Source organism: Filicampus tigris, chromosome 1 (genome assembly GCF_054856515.1).
Source record: "Filicampus tigris isolate MCC_2025a chromosome 1, RoL_Ftig_1.0, whole genome shotgun sequence".
Lineage (NCBI taxonomy): Eukaryota > Metazoa > Chordata > Actinopteri > Syngnathiformes > Syngnathidae > Filicampus > Filicampus tigris.
Window position 1 is genome coordinate 24,883,625 of NC_141217.1, and position 15,697 is coordinate 24,899,321.

The following is a 15,697-nucleotide window of genomic DNA, read 5'->3' on the forward strand; positions in this document are numbered from 1 at the left end:
GGTTTTAATGAGCAACATTTTACTCATATAGTCTTACCAAACGCTCCCCTAATCGCAGAACCAAAACGTTTACTAGCTACGTAACAACTTGCCACTTGTACTTTGGTGAGTTGATCTAGGACAACCATCCACAGTTAGTTGTTGAAACCAGTTATTGAATAAAATAAAAATGACCATATATCGAATGTAGTTTGGTCTACACAGTTGGGCTTCTGACAGCGGTGCCTTCAAGTGCCATTCGGTGTCGGAATTTTCAAACCCTCTATGATTTCACAGGCATTTTTTTGTGATTGCTGCGGGTAATAATGCCTGATTTCACGGGCAATTTCCCTAAAAGTTACAATTAAAGTAGCATTTTTTTTTTTGCTTAAAACCTCATTTGTTTACAATTAAGCAATTTTTTGTGAAATTTTCAAAAGCTGTTTGAAAATGCAACAGATATTTACAAATGTGCATTCGCATTACACATTACAAAAGTTTTCACTTTCTTGTCAATTCTGTGAAGCCATCAACGTCGCACTGTCTGTTTGTGGCCACCCAGCTATGAGAAGATCCCAGAGATAGAAAGTCATCGATGGAGGAGCCATTCAGGCTTATCATCAATTAAAAAAAAAATATTTAGCGGCAGTCTACCAAAAGAAGGGTAAGTATTGAGGAGCCACGTTGAGAAAAAGACTGTTGCCGTCATATTTGATTCAACTTCAGATGCTGAATGGGGATGTGTGCAAAATATCCATTTTCAATAAAGAATATACGCATTTGAAGATATCTGTTGCTATTTCAAGCATCTTTTGTAAAAATTCACTTACAATTTGTACAAAAAGTTTGCTTAATTGTAAACAAATGAGGTTTTGGACCCAAAAATTCAACTTTTAGGAAAATTGCCTGCGGAATCAGTCATTTTAGACTGCAGCAATGACAAAAAATGCCTGTGAAATCCTGAAGGGTCTGAGTTTACACTGCATTTATAAAAAAAACTCTTTTGTGCAGGAGCTCCGGATAATGGTTTGCACGGTCCTATGCCGTGTTTTTAGTTGATAACTGCTACGTGTTTCCCTTGCTCCACGTCTCTCTGCCGTCAACGTTCCTCATCGTCTGAAACAGGATGGAATGTAGGGATCTTCTTCTTTGTGATTTCAGCTCCCCCTCTATTTCCAGGAGGGCGCCCGCAGAGCCATTTCAGACGAAATAACCCCCACACTTAACGTGAAATATTCATTTTTAAAAAGTAGTTGTTGCAGGAAAGTTGAGCTGTTTATACAAAGTTGCGGGAAAGTACGATTTCTTGGGATTTCCTTGATTTTGTGTTAATAGTTATGATCGGAACTTTGTGAAATCCTGGAGGGACTCTGAATTTTGTCAACACTACTGCAGTCAGTGCCAACCATGGAAAGTATGTGTTCTTTTACAAGCACTGTTTACGTGACCAGCATTATCATACAGATAGATATTTTAAAGACGATTCACTGATATAAGTATAATTTTTCCTATGACAAATATTAAGAAAATTATTACTCTTTGAACCGGGTGAAAATGCACCAGTTTATGGCCAATATCGTAATGCAAAGTCAATAGGAGTCGAGATTTGAGGTATCACCATTTGTGTTGTATCCTTGAATTAATATTTATCTTTTCAAAAGACTACTATTATTGGAAAACCTGCTAAACACAGAAATGGTCAACATATAAGACAATCATCCATCCATCCATCCATACCGCTTATCCTCACAATGGTCGCGGGCGTGCTGGAGCCTATCCCAGCTGTCTTCGGGCAGTAGGCGGGGGACACCCTGAATTGGTTGCCAGCCAATCGCAGTGCACAAAGAGACAAACATCCGCACTCACACTCACACCTAGGGGCAATTTAGAGAATCCAATCAACTTACCATGCATGTTTTTGGAATGTGGGAGGAAACCGGAGTACCCGGAGAAAACCCACGCAGGCACGGGGAGAACATGCAAACTGCACACAGGGAGGCCGGAGTCGAGATCGAACCACGACCTCTGTGAGGCAGACGTGCTAACCAGTCGACCACTGTGCCGCCCTAACACAATCATGTTAATTATTTGTCATTTGTTCATTAAGTAATTCCATGCAGTCACACTCACTATACAAAACATTAGATAAGTATTAGGACAACATAAATCATAATTTGAAAATTACAATTTATATTAAATTAACATTTTGTACACAAAATAATCTGTAGGCCACCTTTAGTAAAGTAACATGGAAACACCATAAAACACTAAAACAATGCCAGCCACATGCTGAGTCAAAAACCATAACATAAAATAAAACTGTGTTTTAAGAAGAGTTTTAAAAATGGACAGAGTGGGGCCTCGCTTAAAATTTAGCAGACCATATCCAAAGTGCAGGCCACGGGCGAATTGCGGCACATGTTCAAATTTCCACCAGCCTGCAGCCTCTGCTATACAATTAATAAGGTGGAGCCCGTCAGCACTGTTTACCGCGATAGAAAATACACATGTACTTAAAAGCTATTTTATATTTCACCAGAAGATGGTAGTAGACCGATGGCTGTGCTGTCGGGTGCGTTCGAAAATAAGCTCTTAGCACGCTCTGCCCCTCCGAACACACCACAGAATCGTGTTTAGTCATCACTGTGAATTTGCGAATGCAGCCTTCACTGTAACCCTTGTGTGATCCTATCCAGCCCATTTCTCCTACAAGCCAAGCAAAAAAAAAAGACTAAATTGTAATTTTACACCAGACTGCGCATTCTAATGTTGTTAGTCACTGGGTTTGAATGTTTTTAGTGGAGCTGCATCTAGATGCACACGTCTTTGATCCACTGAATAACTTTTGCTCCCATCATTTTCTTTGCAGCAATTGCAAAATATGAACAATTACAATTTACATTCAATATTACTTTTTACTTTGGACCTTCTAAAGCCAAAGACATTGTATCTTTTTCATTATTGGACGAAACTCTCACCGTTGCCATTGTAAACACCGTACGAAATGTTCAGTAAAAAATGTATACCTATTAACTGTTATAGAAGTGCCAAAAAAGAAGTTAACCATTTCTAGTTCTGTTTTGCGAATTGAAAAAAAATAAAGTTGTTTTTTTTTCTCATTAAACGTACTTTTCACCCTTTTTTCTAGCTTTCAGAAGATGTTCTCCAGAGGATGAAGGGTGTGGCCAACATTCCTCCACCTCGTGCACAGAGAGACACGGGTATTCTTGCACCACACTTTAGGGCTGGACCGTATGTAAACACAATTCTTAAGAGTTAACATTGTAACTGTTCTTCAATTTAACATAAGAAATTTAGCCATCTGACTGCATTGCTCTCCTCGTCAGTATGTCTGTTGTAAGAACGCAGCACCACCTCCAGCGTTGTCACAGTCTTTACTCATGTTGAGTTGTACAGGTGCTGGCGATCTTGGCAAAATATTTGCGGCTTAGAAGTAAATACCTTGGAGCAGAGGTTTTCAACGTGTCCATAAATCTCTGCTTTTGCACCATATAAAAGGGGCAGCGGGAACTGCACTGGGAGGTTAAAGGATGTGAACCCTCTGGATTTCTTAAATTTCATAACTGATTCTTAAAATTTGGTCAGATCATCAAAATCACAAGAATATACAGGCTGCATAAACCAGTGTTTTAACCAGAGTTTTGGACTTGGGCCTTCTGTGGGGATTTTAAGTCTCTTAAAACACCATTCTGTAGCAAAATAATCTATGGATGCACAATATCATGACAACTTAAAAAAAACAAAAAAACAGCAGCTTGTTTTGAGTTCCAGGCACCGCTTCATTCAAGCTGTATTATATCTTATATTGCTATTGCACATTCACGTTCACATAATACTCCCTAAAAAATACATTCAAATGCTAATTTAAAGCTGCCATTGATTGAGAGTACAAACCCGAAGCCGGCGGCAGTCGAGTACAGGTACTTCAAAGTCTGCGATCACGTGAAGCCACCATCGTGCAAAAAGCCTTTGAAAACGTTACAAAAGCAAACGTCTGCCTCACAACATCTTCACATATGCCTCTTAAAGATCAAAAGCCATGAGTGATGCAATAAATAAATGTAACCCGTCTATTAATATGAAACGGAGACTTACCTCTGTGACACATGAAAGCCCTTCTTCCATAACATTGTGTTCATCCAAGAAAGATTTCAACTGTGAGTTGCACGTTCCGAAAGCAACCTATGTCCGAATCCAATCAACAACTCACGCTTGAACTTTTGTCCATCTGGACTGCCTGACGTGCTCGCACACAGTGTCCCCAGTTGGAACGCCAAGAAACGTGCACCGGCACTCCATTTGTGGTGCACTCTGAATAACCGAGCGGCACATTTGAACAACGTTCGCAGTTCCTGAACAGTGGAAGTGAAGGAGTGTGTGCTCGCAGCGTTTATATTTGCGCCCTAGAGGTCGTCACCCCCCAAAATTCCCCTTCCCTCATCTAAAATCCAAGTCTACTAAATTGATTACACTGAAGGTTTGTCAGACATCAACCTTCTATTTACTATTGACTGTCTGTTTACTTCAGGTGCCTCTCTCAGTGCCAGCTCCAACACCCGACCACAGCAGAACTCACAGCAGGCCCAGTCAAGCACCCAGTCCAGCACCGGCAAAACAACTGCTAAAGTCAAGCAAGAAGAGCAGAGGTTAGGAAAATTTGTGATATTTATTATCCCTTACTGGTGTTTTTGGCGCTCTTGATGTCAGGTTAATGCAAATTTACTGCTATAGACGCATTGACTAACGTTCTGCATTGTTTGGAACAATTGTTACGCATTGTTTGAAATGCAAACTGCGATTAAAATGCTTTAATTTTTTTTTAATGCATTATTTTTTTTATAATGAATTAATTGTAATTAACTCCTTAAAATCCCACCCCTAATATTTACTCATTTTTCTGGCAGTTAAAATGCACAAGTTTTTCTGTAGGTTAATTTTCTCTCTGTTGTGAATGGCGCAAGAAGTTAACCGGAAACTAATTTGCTGATCATTGGCATGACCTGAAGTACGTCACGCACATTGTGAACATAGGATATTGTCCATATGTGTGAAAGTGAATGTGAATTGTTGTGGTCTTCTGTTACTGTATCAACATTTGTGACATCTTTGTGGAAAAAACAAGCTTCCATTTTAATTTTCTCATGCACTAGTGAGGCTCTGCTTGGAGTCACAAATTTGTATTTTTAAAAAAAATGTATTTCATGTATATAGATATAGTATATTTTAACCTTGAACTCTTTCACATTACAACTTCCCCATATGCTATCTGAGTGGCGGTCTCTGCTGCCCTCTGGAGGTAGCCAATATTGGAGGCATTGTAATTGCAGCATGACGGCATTGGAAATCAGACTTTGTAGGGGGCCAGCGGGCAATAAAAGCATGATTATTCGTGTGTATGCTTTCCAGGACTGATCGCCAGCAGAGCATACTGAGGGAGGAGTTGGCCCAGAAAAGAGAGGCGGAGACGATTAAGGAAATGAGTCGGGAGAGACATCATACTCGCCAGGAGGCTGAGAAGGCCAAACAGTTGGTACAAGAACACACACATGAACACACACACCCATAAACACACGCGCACCCACACATTATTTTATGATTGTGGACCTAACTAAAGTCATCAAAATATAACTCTCAACTGGAGTGTAAACAAAATAAATGGATGCATTATTGTGGAGCAGCATAAAGGCGCCATAGCTCGCCTGTGCAGAAATACGTTTCACGTGTTGCTTTTGATTACCCCAAACAGAAAATGAGAGAAAATCACTGAGTAGGATAATTACATTAGCAAAGCGTATCCACGTTTTTTTTGTTTTACTTTTGTCTACCATTCGCCTTTTTTGTAACATATGGCATTTAGCACTTTTTTTAAGAACAGCTTGCCCGTTTAGCACCAAACCACATCTCGATAAATTAGAGTATCATGAAAAATTAACTTTAAACAGAGTACAATGTTGTGTGGGTGTGTGTGTGTGTGTGTGTGTGTGTGTGCGCGCGCGTGCGTGCGTGCATGTGTATATGTGTGTATATATATATATATATATATATATATATATATATATATATATATATATATATATATATATATATATATATATATATATATATATACAATTTTGAGGATTTTAGCTGAAAATTAATTTTAAAAATCACCATCTCAAAGTTTTACAATATTGTATTACATAAGCAATTCAAATGATTCATATACAACTTAGGAAGTAGAATGGAAGGAATAGTTAGGAATGGACAAGTATTTTCCTGGTTTGATGACTCTATATAATATTATAATTCACTTTTTGCATTGATTTAATTCAATAAATGATCTCACAAAGTCTTATGTGTGATGCTAGCAACGTGAGTCAACAGCACATTTTCATAGGTTTGAATAGTTTTGGTCTTTTTCAATGACTGCCGTCTCATTTAGACACCAAAGTATTCTTGACCAATGCAAACAATGCCCTCAAGCAAGTACAAATGTTGAGTTTAAATACTCAATTTTTTTAATCGATCTTAATTTTTCAATACGGGTCACCTTCATAAATTTTGTAAATATTCATTTATTTAATATTTTTCCGATCTAAAAGCACTTGCTTTATGTGTCTGAAAGCTATGGCTTTTCTAGGCACCGTCTTGTTGGGGATGGATCACACCATGAAATGATATTATATGCGAATGAAATGAAAAAGAAAACCTGTAACACATTTAATGTTTAGTTTGTATTATTTATTGGTGGAACTGTGTGTACATTTGTATCATTTTTTTTTAGAAAACTATGATTATCTTATTCTTATTTATATAACTGCTGTATAGAGCTGATGTGTTCCTTCCTGATATGGATTTCTTTTGAATCCCATTGTGGAATTGGATACAAATCTTTTATGCATTCCATATGTAATTCCATTGAAGTCCTCTTTCTGCCTCCTCACTCTCTTTTCAACAACCGGTGGAAAACACCTGTCTTCACTCCTACCATCTGCAACCTGCTTCACTGTTTTCTTCCATTCTGCTATTGTTCTCTCCCACCTCACCCTTTCCTATATCTCTCCTGGTCTTTCACCCTTTCCATCCCATCCGATCACCTCATGCCTCCTGCCCTGGAGACTGCATTATCAGCACAGTGCAAGTGGTAAATTGCACCCCGAGAGTTTCCTGGAATTGGAGATAGCAGTGGTGTGGCGGTGGATTGGTTGGAAGGAGTGAGGAGAGCTTGTTTTACACGCCAGCTGTGGCCTATTTCGTGTGACTCTTCTCCTCTTGCACCTGCTTCCCTCCCTCCCTTTGATAAGGCGTGCTGTAGTGGCTGCCTTATCTTCACTCCAGCACTCTCCCGCTGTTAATAGAAAGTCACTAGAGGGACATAGTGAGCACAACAACTGGTCCAACAAGACTGGACGTGGTGATGCCAAAGGCGCCTTGTAATTGCGCTCTCCTGTGCTATGAATACTTATATGCACATGCAAGTCCAGTGTGTGGCAGCTTTGCGCTCATTCATGCGGAACTCAAATTAGATTATTTTCCTATTATCGTGTCAGTGAACGTAATGGCTCAACATTCACTCGCTGTGAATGCGCAAGCAGGTAAAGGTGCATTGCTTTTACCTTCTAATTGCTTTTTTTAATACATCATTTTAACATAATGGTCAATCATGAACACATCCTGACATGCATTATTAATGTTTGATAACATTTATGATAGAGGAATATGTCTTTTAGAATGGATTTTTGGTCCGTAGAAGAAGCGAGAAGCCACACATGCTTTCTCTTTGAGCAAAAAACATTGCATTAATGACTAACTTTTGGCTCACCCAATTTTTTCATGTAGGGAAAGAATAACATTCGGATGACATTGTTCTTAAGCAATCAGACATGGCTACTCATCATGAACAGGAGTCAAAACTGTGCGGGGAAACCCTATTGGATTTTGAGTCCAGCACCTTAAAGATCCCACCATAGAAATGGGGACAAAGGTGAACAATATTGAAATGTGAATGTTTTGGAATATGAAGGACAATCATCACCTCCACATGTTTGTGCAGCTGCTTGTATGCTTAAATGGAAAAAAACATGTTGTAGGAATGGATTATATTGTTATTAAATTGACCTTGATATGTCATCATAATTACCTTACTTTTCTTGATAAAAAGATAAATAGGTAAACTCACTACTTCCCTGAAGGTGATACTAAATGGCAACAAGCCATGCTTGAAAGATTAGGCATTTTGTCAGTGACGCCGTGGACGTCTCTCCTCAGCTAAGGCGGCTCAGTGGTCTCGTGGTTCGCGCTACCGCCTCAGAGCAAAAAGCTTTATGCCTTTCTGTATGTAATTTAATTTCCCCGTGCCTATGTGGCCTCTCATGGGTCCTTCCTCTCCCAGTCCAAAAACCTGCATTTTTCACTTCTTTTGTCTGTAGGACTGGATGGCTATTAATCTCCATGTGTCAGCCCTTTGACTCTGACACATTGTCAGCGAGGGTAGCCTCCCAGCCGCCATGCACCTCGGACACACACACTTGAACCTGAACTGGATGAGCCAAGTGGATTTATGCATGGTTGTACGGATGGCTGTCATCTGCTCTTAATTCTTGTCCGGCAAGCGGAATATTACATTGAATCACATTAAATACGAAGTGTGTAATTCTCTCCATGGACAATTGTTTGCTGATCTCCGTGATAATCCAATCTACCTAATCTCTTGAACAACTATGACCCTTGTTATCTTTTTATGCTTAAGAAAGTGGCTGGAGTGACACAATGCCTGGAACATTTGATTCTTTTGTAGTGATGGAGACAAACAATCATCACTGAAATAACTTGATGTTAATGGAACTTGCTGAAATACATATTGACAAGCCGCTTCAGGGCCAATGTTCTTGTAACTATTGTGGGTTTTTCATTCATTCACAAAACGATACCAACGATTTTGCCTCTGCTTTGTGCACAAAGAAAAGAACACACTCTGTGAAGCAAAACAACAGTTTCTGTCATGTTTTGGGGCTGCTTTGTGAATTCCATCTTGAACCCATACCGGGTGCAAAGAAAACTTAAGACGATCAGAGCATTCTGGAGTGAAATGCACTGCCCGGTGTCAGAAAGCTCGGTCCCAGTTGCAGGTCATGGATCTATAAACAGTATAAAGACACAAACGCACGGTTAATAAATAAATAAATAATTGGTAAATAATTACTATTTTTAAGAGTCCTTATATAACATTGCTGTCGGGCGGAATCCTCGTAGTGTTAAAATAACTTTACAGGAGGTAAAAAAAAAAAAAAAGTTCGCAGGCACTGCTTCGTTCAAGTTGTATTATATCTTATGTTGCTATTGCACACACATGTCCACATACTACCTAAAAAAATACATTCAGTTGGTAATTCAACACTTGCATTGATTAAAAGAGTACAAAAATCAAGCCAGTAGCAGCCGAGTACTTTAAAGTCCGCGCTCATGTGAAGTTCCCATCGTGCAAAGAGCCACACCAGCATACGTCTGCCCTATACAGTACAATACAATACATCTTCATTTAGGCTACAACACCTTCACAAAACACCTTCTTAAAGGTTTAAAGCCATGAGTGATAGAATCAATTTTCAAAAATGAGCCAACCTAACCCCGTCTATTAAGTGGATATTGAAATTAAACGGAGACTTACCTCTGTGACACACGATCGAGGGTCCTTCTGCAACGAAGCAACTTAATCCAGAAAACCTTACTATTTTTGACATGTTACTGTCCAAAAAATCAAAACAAAACACTGAGACGTTAAATAGAGGTGGCCATTACGGCATATAGCTTCCGCGGAGAGAGGAAACGGAAGTAGTATTGCCACACCTGCAACACTCAAACATAAGTTCTGTTTAAGAGCGGCAGTAGAACTATGTTTTGATATGTGTATTTGATATTTTCACTGATTTAAATTTGCAAAAATTGCGTAAAAATTTCGGACGAAGCAGGGATGGACCATTAGAATCGAGTTGGGAAAAAAAATGAATTTGACCATATTAGGACATGGGGTTTCTGCTGGACAGCGACGATAACGATGACTATTGGGCATCTATGAAAGTAGCTGAATTATGCAGTCTGTAGAAGGCCCCATTCAAACCTGAAAAGGTTGGACCCCTTTATAATTTATAATCAGTGGGCACATGCTGCAAGTCTAATTGAAAGTTACAGAAAAAAGTGTAAGGTTGTGCGATAGAATAAAGTTCAGGGTTTCATCATTTTTGTCCAGGCCATTTTCATTAGTGTGTCTTTTACGATAACTCAGAATACATAAACAATTCCAATTTTTTTTAATAACTTTTGTTTGTTTAATTTATTTTAGTTTCGTTCATTAACAGAGATGATACCAAAGTTACCCGTGTGTGTATGAGTCCACACGAAAAATCCAAATATGAAATGTTTTATAATGTATATGTAGTAATGATACATGATTAAATAGGCTAAATTGCAAATGTCTTATTATTTGAAAAAATAACTCTATAAACAAGACAACAACAACATCTATCTTAGAGCTCCTTGCCTCTTCAGATTGTTGTTTTTTGTTTTTTCCAATCACTAATTATTTTGGTTCACTGTTGAAATGTTTAGCAGTGTTTGCGCTTGCGTGCTCAATGCTTCATGCAGCGCCACTTTCTTTTTACACTCCACAGTAAACTTTAGCTGTACATATGCCATGTGTGCTATGCAGGCAATGTGTGTGACACATCATGTGTTAAAAGGGGAAAAAGAGCCATCTATTATATTGAAGCAGCTGCACCTGGTGATGAATTGGGACACGGCATCTCTTAGATCGGAGGCTTCTATTTCAAGTAATATGGTGGTTCCACTTTCACTCTTGTCCATCAATCTGTTAGTGAAAGCTGCACTGGTAAATTGATGCAGATGTTTTCTTTGATTGGACTCACCTACCTACCTTGTTTACACTTAATGACGTGCCGTCAGCTGGAGATCCGGCAGCAGCGTCGCTTCTGTCTGAGTCGGGGAGCACATTCAGACTTTGGTAATGGGTGTGAAAGAAACAGCTGTGTACACGCATGCAGAAAAGCGAGCTGATGCAGATGGGGACGAGCTTCATTACCATGCAACATATTAGCTGCTGAATGTTTTATCATGTACTCCTCTGACTGCTTATTTAGTCAGACATATTGCATGTCTGTGATAATAAGCAATTGCAATGAGCAAAAACAAGTTAAGTGTGTGCATTCTCTTGAATTTCAATTGAAAGCAATGGTTATTGTCGAATGAATATGCTTGTGCTTGCTTAGAATATTACATTTTATTTTGCCTTAAGCATGACTTTTATTCCATTTTGGCACAATGCTTACAATCAGAGAGGCCATTAAGTAGCAGCAAAGAGCTGATGGAATGCGGGGAAAAACTAAAGTATACATTTGAGAGAAAGAATTAAAGAGATAGAGGAGCAGTGGGGGAAAAAAATCAGAGTACCGGGGAGATCCTTTCGTGGAGGGGGGAAAACTGTGAACAAAGGAGCAGACAGGAGAGGATGAGGCTGGGTTGCTGATAAGCCAACACCTGTATCGTTAATTGTAATCTACAGGAACTGATATGGTTCTGCATGTTAAGATATTAGGCTGGCAGTGGGGATGTGTGTGTATCGATTGTTAGTGCTATACCGCGCACCGCACGCCATATACTAAATGAAGATCTAACTACCGGTAGGTTAGCTTGTGACTTTTATGATGATGTATTGTTCTATTCATGCTCAGTGGTAGTTACAGAGAGAGGACATTCAGGCTTTTGAACACTTCTTTCTAATATGTAAATGATAATTGTTGTAAGTCTTTGAACAGGTTTTTCTCTGATCCATCTAAAATCTTACATTTGATTTTCCCAAAATGAATTATCCTTAACAGTGACACTCATGCTTACAGTAAATGCAGATTGTTTTATTTTATTTAATGGTAGATTTGGGTTGTGCTGCTACCTGAAAACTGCACTTTAAAAAAATGAAGGTCTTATTTAGCCCTATGATTAGACTGTTTAAAAGCAAAATTCATTTCTCAAAAGAAATGGAAAATGCTTAATATTTACGGTAATTTGGTTAAGTGTCTCAAAATAAAATAAAATGAAATTTTATTTATATAGCACTTTTCACACAGGATGCAACTCAAAGTGCTGTATGGCTTTTCTCAAATCTGTAGACAACTGCTGTAATGGAGATTCAGTAACTGTTTTGAGGGCCTGAGCACCAGGCAGTGCGAAGGGCCCTGATTCTTCTTCTTCCAGCTTTGTGGGGACCTCAACACATTTTTAAAAATTATTTTTATTTGTACAGGCGCACATGCTGGTGAAAAAGTATCGATTGAATGTCCCATAAAATCACAGAGGAGCGCCCTGTGATAATTTTGAAAAATGTTTTTCCCCTGACATCATTGAAGCTTAAACAAGCTAGCGGAGGTTGTGGCTCCATTACTCTTGTCTCAGCAATAATTTATAGTAATTAAGATGCCGCAAATGTTCTGAGTAGCAGACATGATAAAAAGAAGGGATGCTTTTAGCAGATTCTTTATTGAGACAATTTGCACTCATATTTAAAATGTGTTATCTACTGGGGAAGCAGTCATTGTATAATGGGCTAACTGTTAATGGCAAACAAGAAGAGCTGTTAAAAAAGAAAAAAAAAATCCTAATGGCCCAAATTGTTCTTCTCCCTTCTCTGTGTAGCTGCCTGGTCGTAATTACCAGTCCAGTTATTATTGAGTGCTAATTTATTGTCTAGCTGGAAGCTACGTGTTAAATAAACCCAGTGGACTAAATAATGAGAAGGAGAGAACTGGGAAAAAGGCGAACAGACTTCTGCTTTTATCAGATGGTAACATACGCAACCACGCACCACCCCAACCCCCGCCCCCTCCCGCCCACACGCACGCACGCCACCCATTGGGAAGCAGTGAGTCGAAAGTCAAATTTTATTTTACTAAAACGGCAATGCAAGTTCTGCATTCGCTGCATGTGTGTTGTGTGGATGGTCCAATAGTCACCAGATTTTCTGGACTCTGAGCTTGTCAAAATTGCACTTGTAGACCATAGACGGATATTTTACGAGACTTTTGCATCACTTCATTCAACTTACTGTTAAGGTGCTGGGAATGAAGTAGAGGCTGAAATGCCAAATATTTTTTTCTGGAAAGCTGAAATGCATGACCGTACGGGCTTGATTATTTTGAGGATCCACACATCACACCTTACACATTGTGCTGCGTTAGCACTAAGCATATTGGTTAACCTGCGCTTTGCTGTGTCAATGTAGTTTTAGTGGTATTCAAGCTTGATCGCAGTCAAGCCATCCCAATGTAGTTTGTCTCAGGGGTGTCGAACTCCGGTTCTGGAGGGCCGCTGTCCTGCCTGTTTACCATTTCTGCCTGCTGCAACACACCTGTTTCAAATGATCAGCTCATCAGCAAGTTCTACAGGAGCCTGATCCTGATCCCGATCGTTTGAATCAGGTGCATTGGACGGGGAAACCTCTATGACATGCAGGAGGGCGGCCCCCTAGGACTGGAGTTTGACACCCCTGGTCTAGATCCTTTTCATCTCCTTAGAACATAATGGGTCACTATTTGTGTGTGTGTGTGTGTGTGTGGTGTGTGTATTTTGGTATGTGTGTGTTGAGTCTTGCCTGGCTGCCTCTTATCTACCATAGACTTGCAGACCCCTACAGAGACAACAGGGGAGTCGTATGATTCACTCTCATTTTCCTCTCTGGCTGCAAATAAAATCTGGAACGACACAGTGGGCATACAGATAGGAAGAGCGTTCTTACTGTTTTTTTAAAGGCGCTCACTTGTAACTCAAACCTCCCAAGCATGAGCTCCGTCTTTAATCTTGAACTGACACATGAACCCTTTTAGTCCCTACTTTTCATGTATACTCTCTGCATCTTGACAGTGGAAGCATAAACCACATCCGAATCTTTGCCTCAGTTTGTTTATGCTACACTTCTGATTTGATTTGGTGTTCAGCAGCCCTGATAATTATGATGAATCATCTTCCTAGTGTGTATGTGTGTTTCTGTAGACTGAGGTATCGCCCTGATGCTTGCATTGTGCCAATAGTCCTACCTTCAAAAATCAGGGCATCCATGTGGAAAAATATTACCTACCATTCTTCCCAGGGATACAACTACAGGTGTTGTATTTGCGCAACTTTTACAGTTGTGGTGGTTTCTAAAGTAAAAGCAGTTATTTGCAAATTTCTTATTTTGATTAAACATACAAATAGTCAGTCTGTTTTCATTGAGGACCACAAAAATCTGGGAGTATTTCATGTTGGCACCTAAAATTCTGAGTAATTGGACAATTTTAATTCAAACATGGTGTCTAAACGATTAATTGATTATCAAAATAATTGTTGATTAATTTGATAATCCATCAGTTGTCGATTAATTGATTGTTACACCTCAATTGCCCTCTCTAGCAAACTCATCGTTCGTGTAAATGGTAAGTTCTGAGTTAATAATCTAAACTTCAAAAAGCATTCTGATAAATATTGCGTTTGTGGAATAAGAGTTAATCGACACGTTTTTAGCCATCTCTGGGGGCGACCATTTTGTCACTTCTCTCGACTGAAAATTACATCACACACATTTGCGTGTGTAGGTGTGTGTGTGTGTGTGTGTGTGTGTGTGTGTGTGTGTGTGTGTGTGTGTGTGTGTGTGTGTGTGTGTGTGTGTGTGTGTGTGTGTGTGTGTGTGTGTGTGTGTGTATGTGCTGGCCTCTTCCATAGCAGTTTTTTGGATGTGCTGTCCCAAGTTTTTTAAAAGCATCGCTACGCACGATGGGCACTCAGGATTAATTCAATCAAACTGGCTTCATTAAAATGATCACATTAGATTTATTTTACTCCAGCCATAATTTTCATCTTTCACAAACACTTCCAATTCCGTCACTCCAAACTTTATTTGTGTTCTCCCAAATGTTCTCCAGTGAAATCCATCAGCACGACCTGAAATGCAAATACCCTCTTTTGTCAGAGTGAAGACGCAATTTAGCTGCAGCTATTTGGGGATCTTTGTTAAAAAAAAAATAAAATAATCACAATCTGAGTAAACTACTACGCAGCACGCCTCCTAACCTGTGAGAGTAAGCATGCAATTTAGTGCCCGCTATTTTGGATCTTGGGACGTAGGTCCTTATTGTGTCTTTTTTGGCAGCTGACAATTTGACTCTACAAAGTGTGACAACCAGCAGTTCTATTTTTTTAATGTTAGAAAACATGTTGGCTGCATCCCAGTAATCACAATAGGTTACAATATAGAATACATGGATCATTTCAGAGGCATTTTCAGTTCTTTTTGCTGGTAAATTAAAATTTTACTCAACCAGTTTTTCACCATATTTTTTCAGTTTTCAAAAATTCGTACCACGTTTAATTTTTAATCAAACAGTTAGCTGTAGAAGAATGTTTGACTTTAGTTCAGACTTTAGGTTTTGTTGAAAATTGTTTATTACTGTTACTGTAGACTTGACTAATCCACCATATAGCACTTTGTGTTTCATCCACTGTGTGTGTGTGTGTGTGTGTGTTGGGGGTGTGCGCGCGGGTGTGTGTCTGTGTGTGTATGCGGGGTGCATGTGTGTCCTCATGCAGGCTCAAGAACTTCAGAAGAAAGAGTTACGACTGAAGGCACTGGATGCGTTCTACAAGGAGCAAGTAGCACTAATAGAGAAGAGGGTAAATA

At 39.3% G+C, this 15,697-nt stretch overlaps 1 protein-coding gene and 1 long non-coding RNA gene across 6 annotated transcripts in view; one reads left to right on the plus strand and one right to left on the minus strand.

Annotated features, from left to right (window-relative positions):
• chchd6a (coiled-coil-helix-coiled-coil-helix domain containing 6a) overlaps positions 1–15,697 on the plus strand; it is a 38,327-nt gene that overhangs the window by 647 nt on the left and 21,983 nt on the right. For 2 of the 5 annotated variants that reach the window (XM_086028872.1, XM_086028838.1), the window contains exons 2-5: positions 3,128–3,200; positions 4,529–4,646; positions 5,407–5,530; positions 15,607–15,690. In XM_086028872.1, the coding sequence (XP_085884998.1) occupies positions 3,128–3,200; positions 4,529–4,646; positions 5,407–5,530; positions 15,607–15,690 (399 nt within the window). Of the gene's footprint in view, positions 1–505; positions 644–3,127; positions 3,201–4,528; positions 4,647–5,406; positions 5,531–15,606; positions 15,691–15,697 lie in introns of all 5 variants that reach the window. The other 3 variants (XM_086028856.1, XM_086028865.1, XM_086028847.1) reach the window with 3 other exon arrangements.
• Positions 8,957–9,795, minus strand: LOC147153371 (uncharacterized). The gene is made up of 2 exons (XR_015088739.1): positions 9,647–9,795; positions 8,957–9,116 (listed from the first exon to the last, which is right to left on the minus strand). It is a non-coding gene; the product is annotated as an uncharacterized LOC147153371 (long non-coding RNA).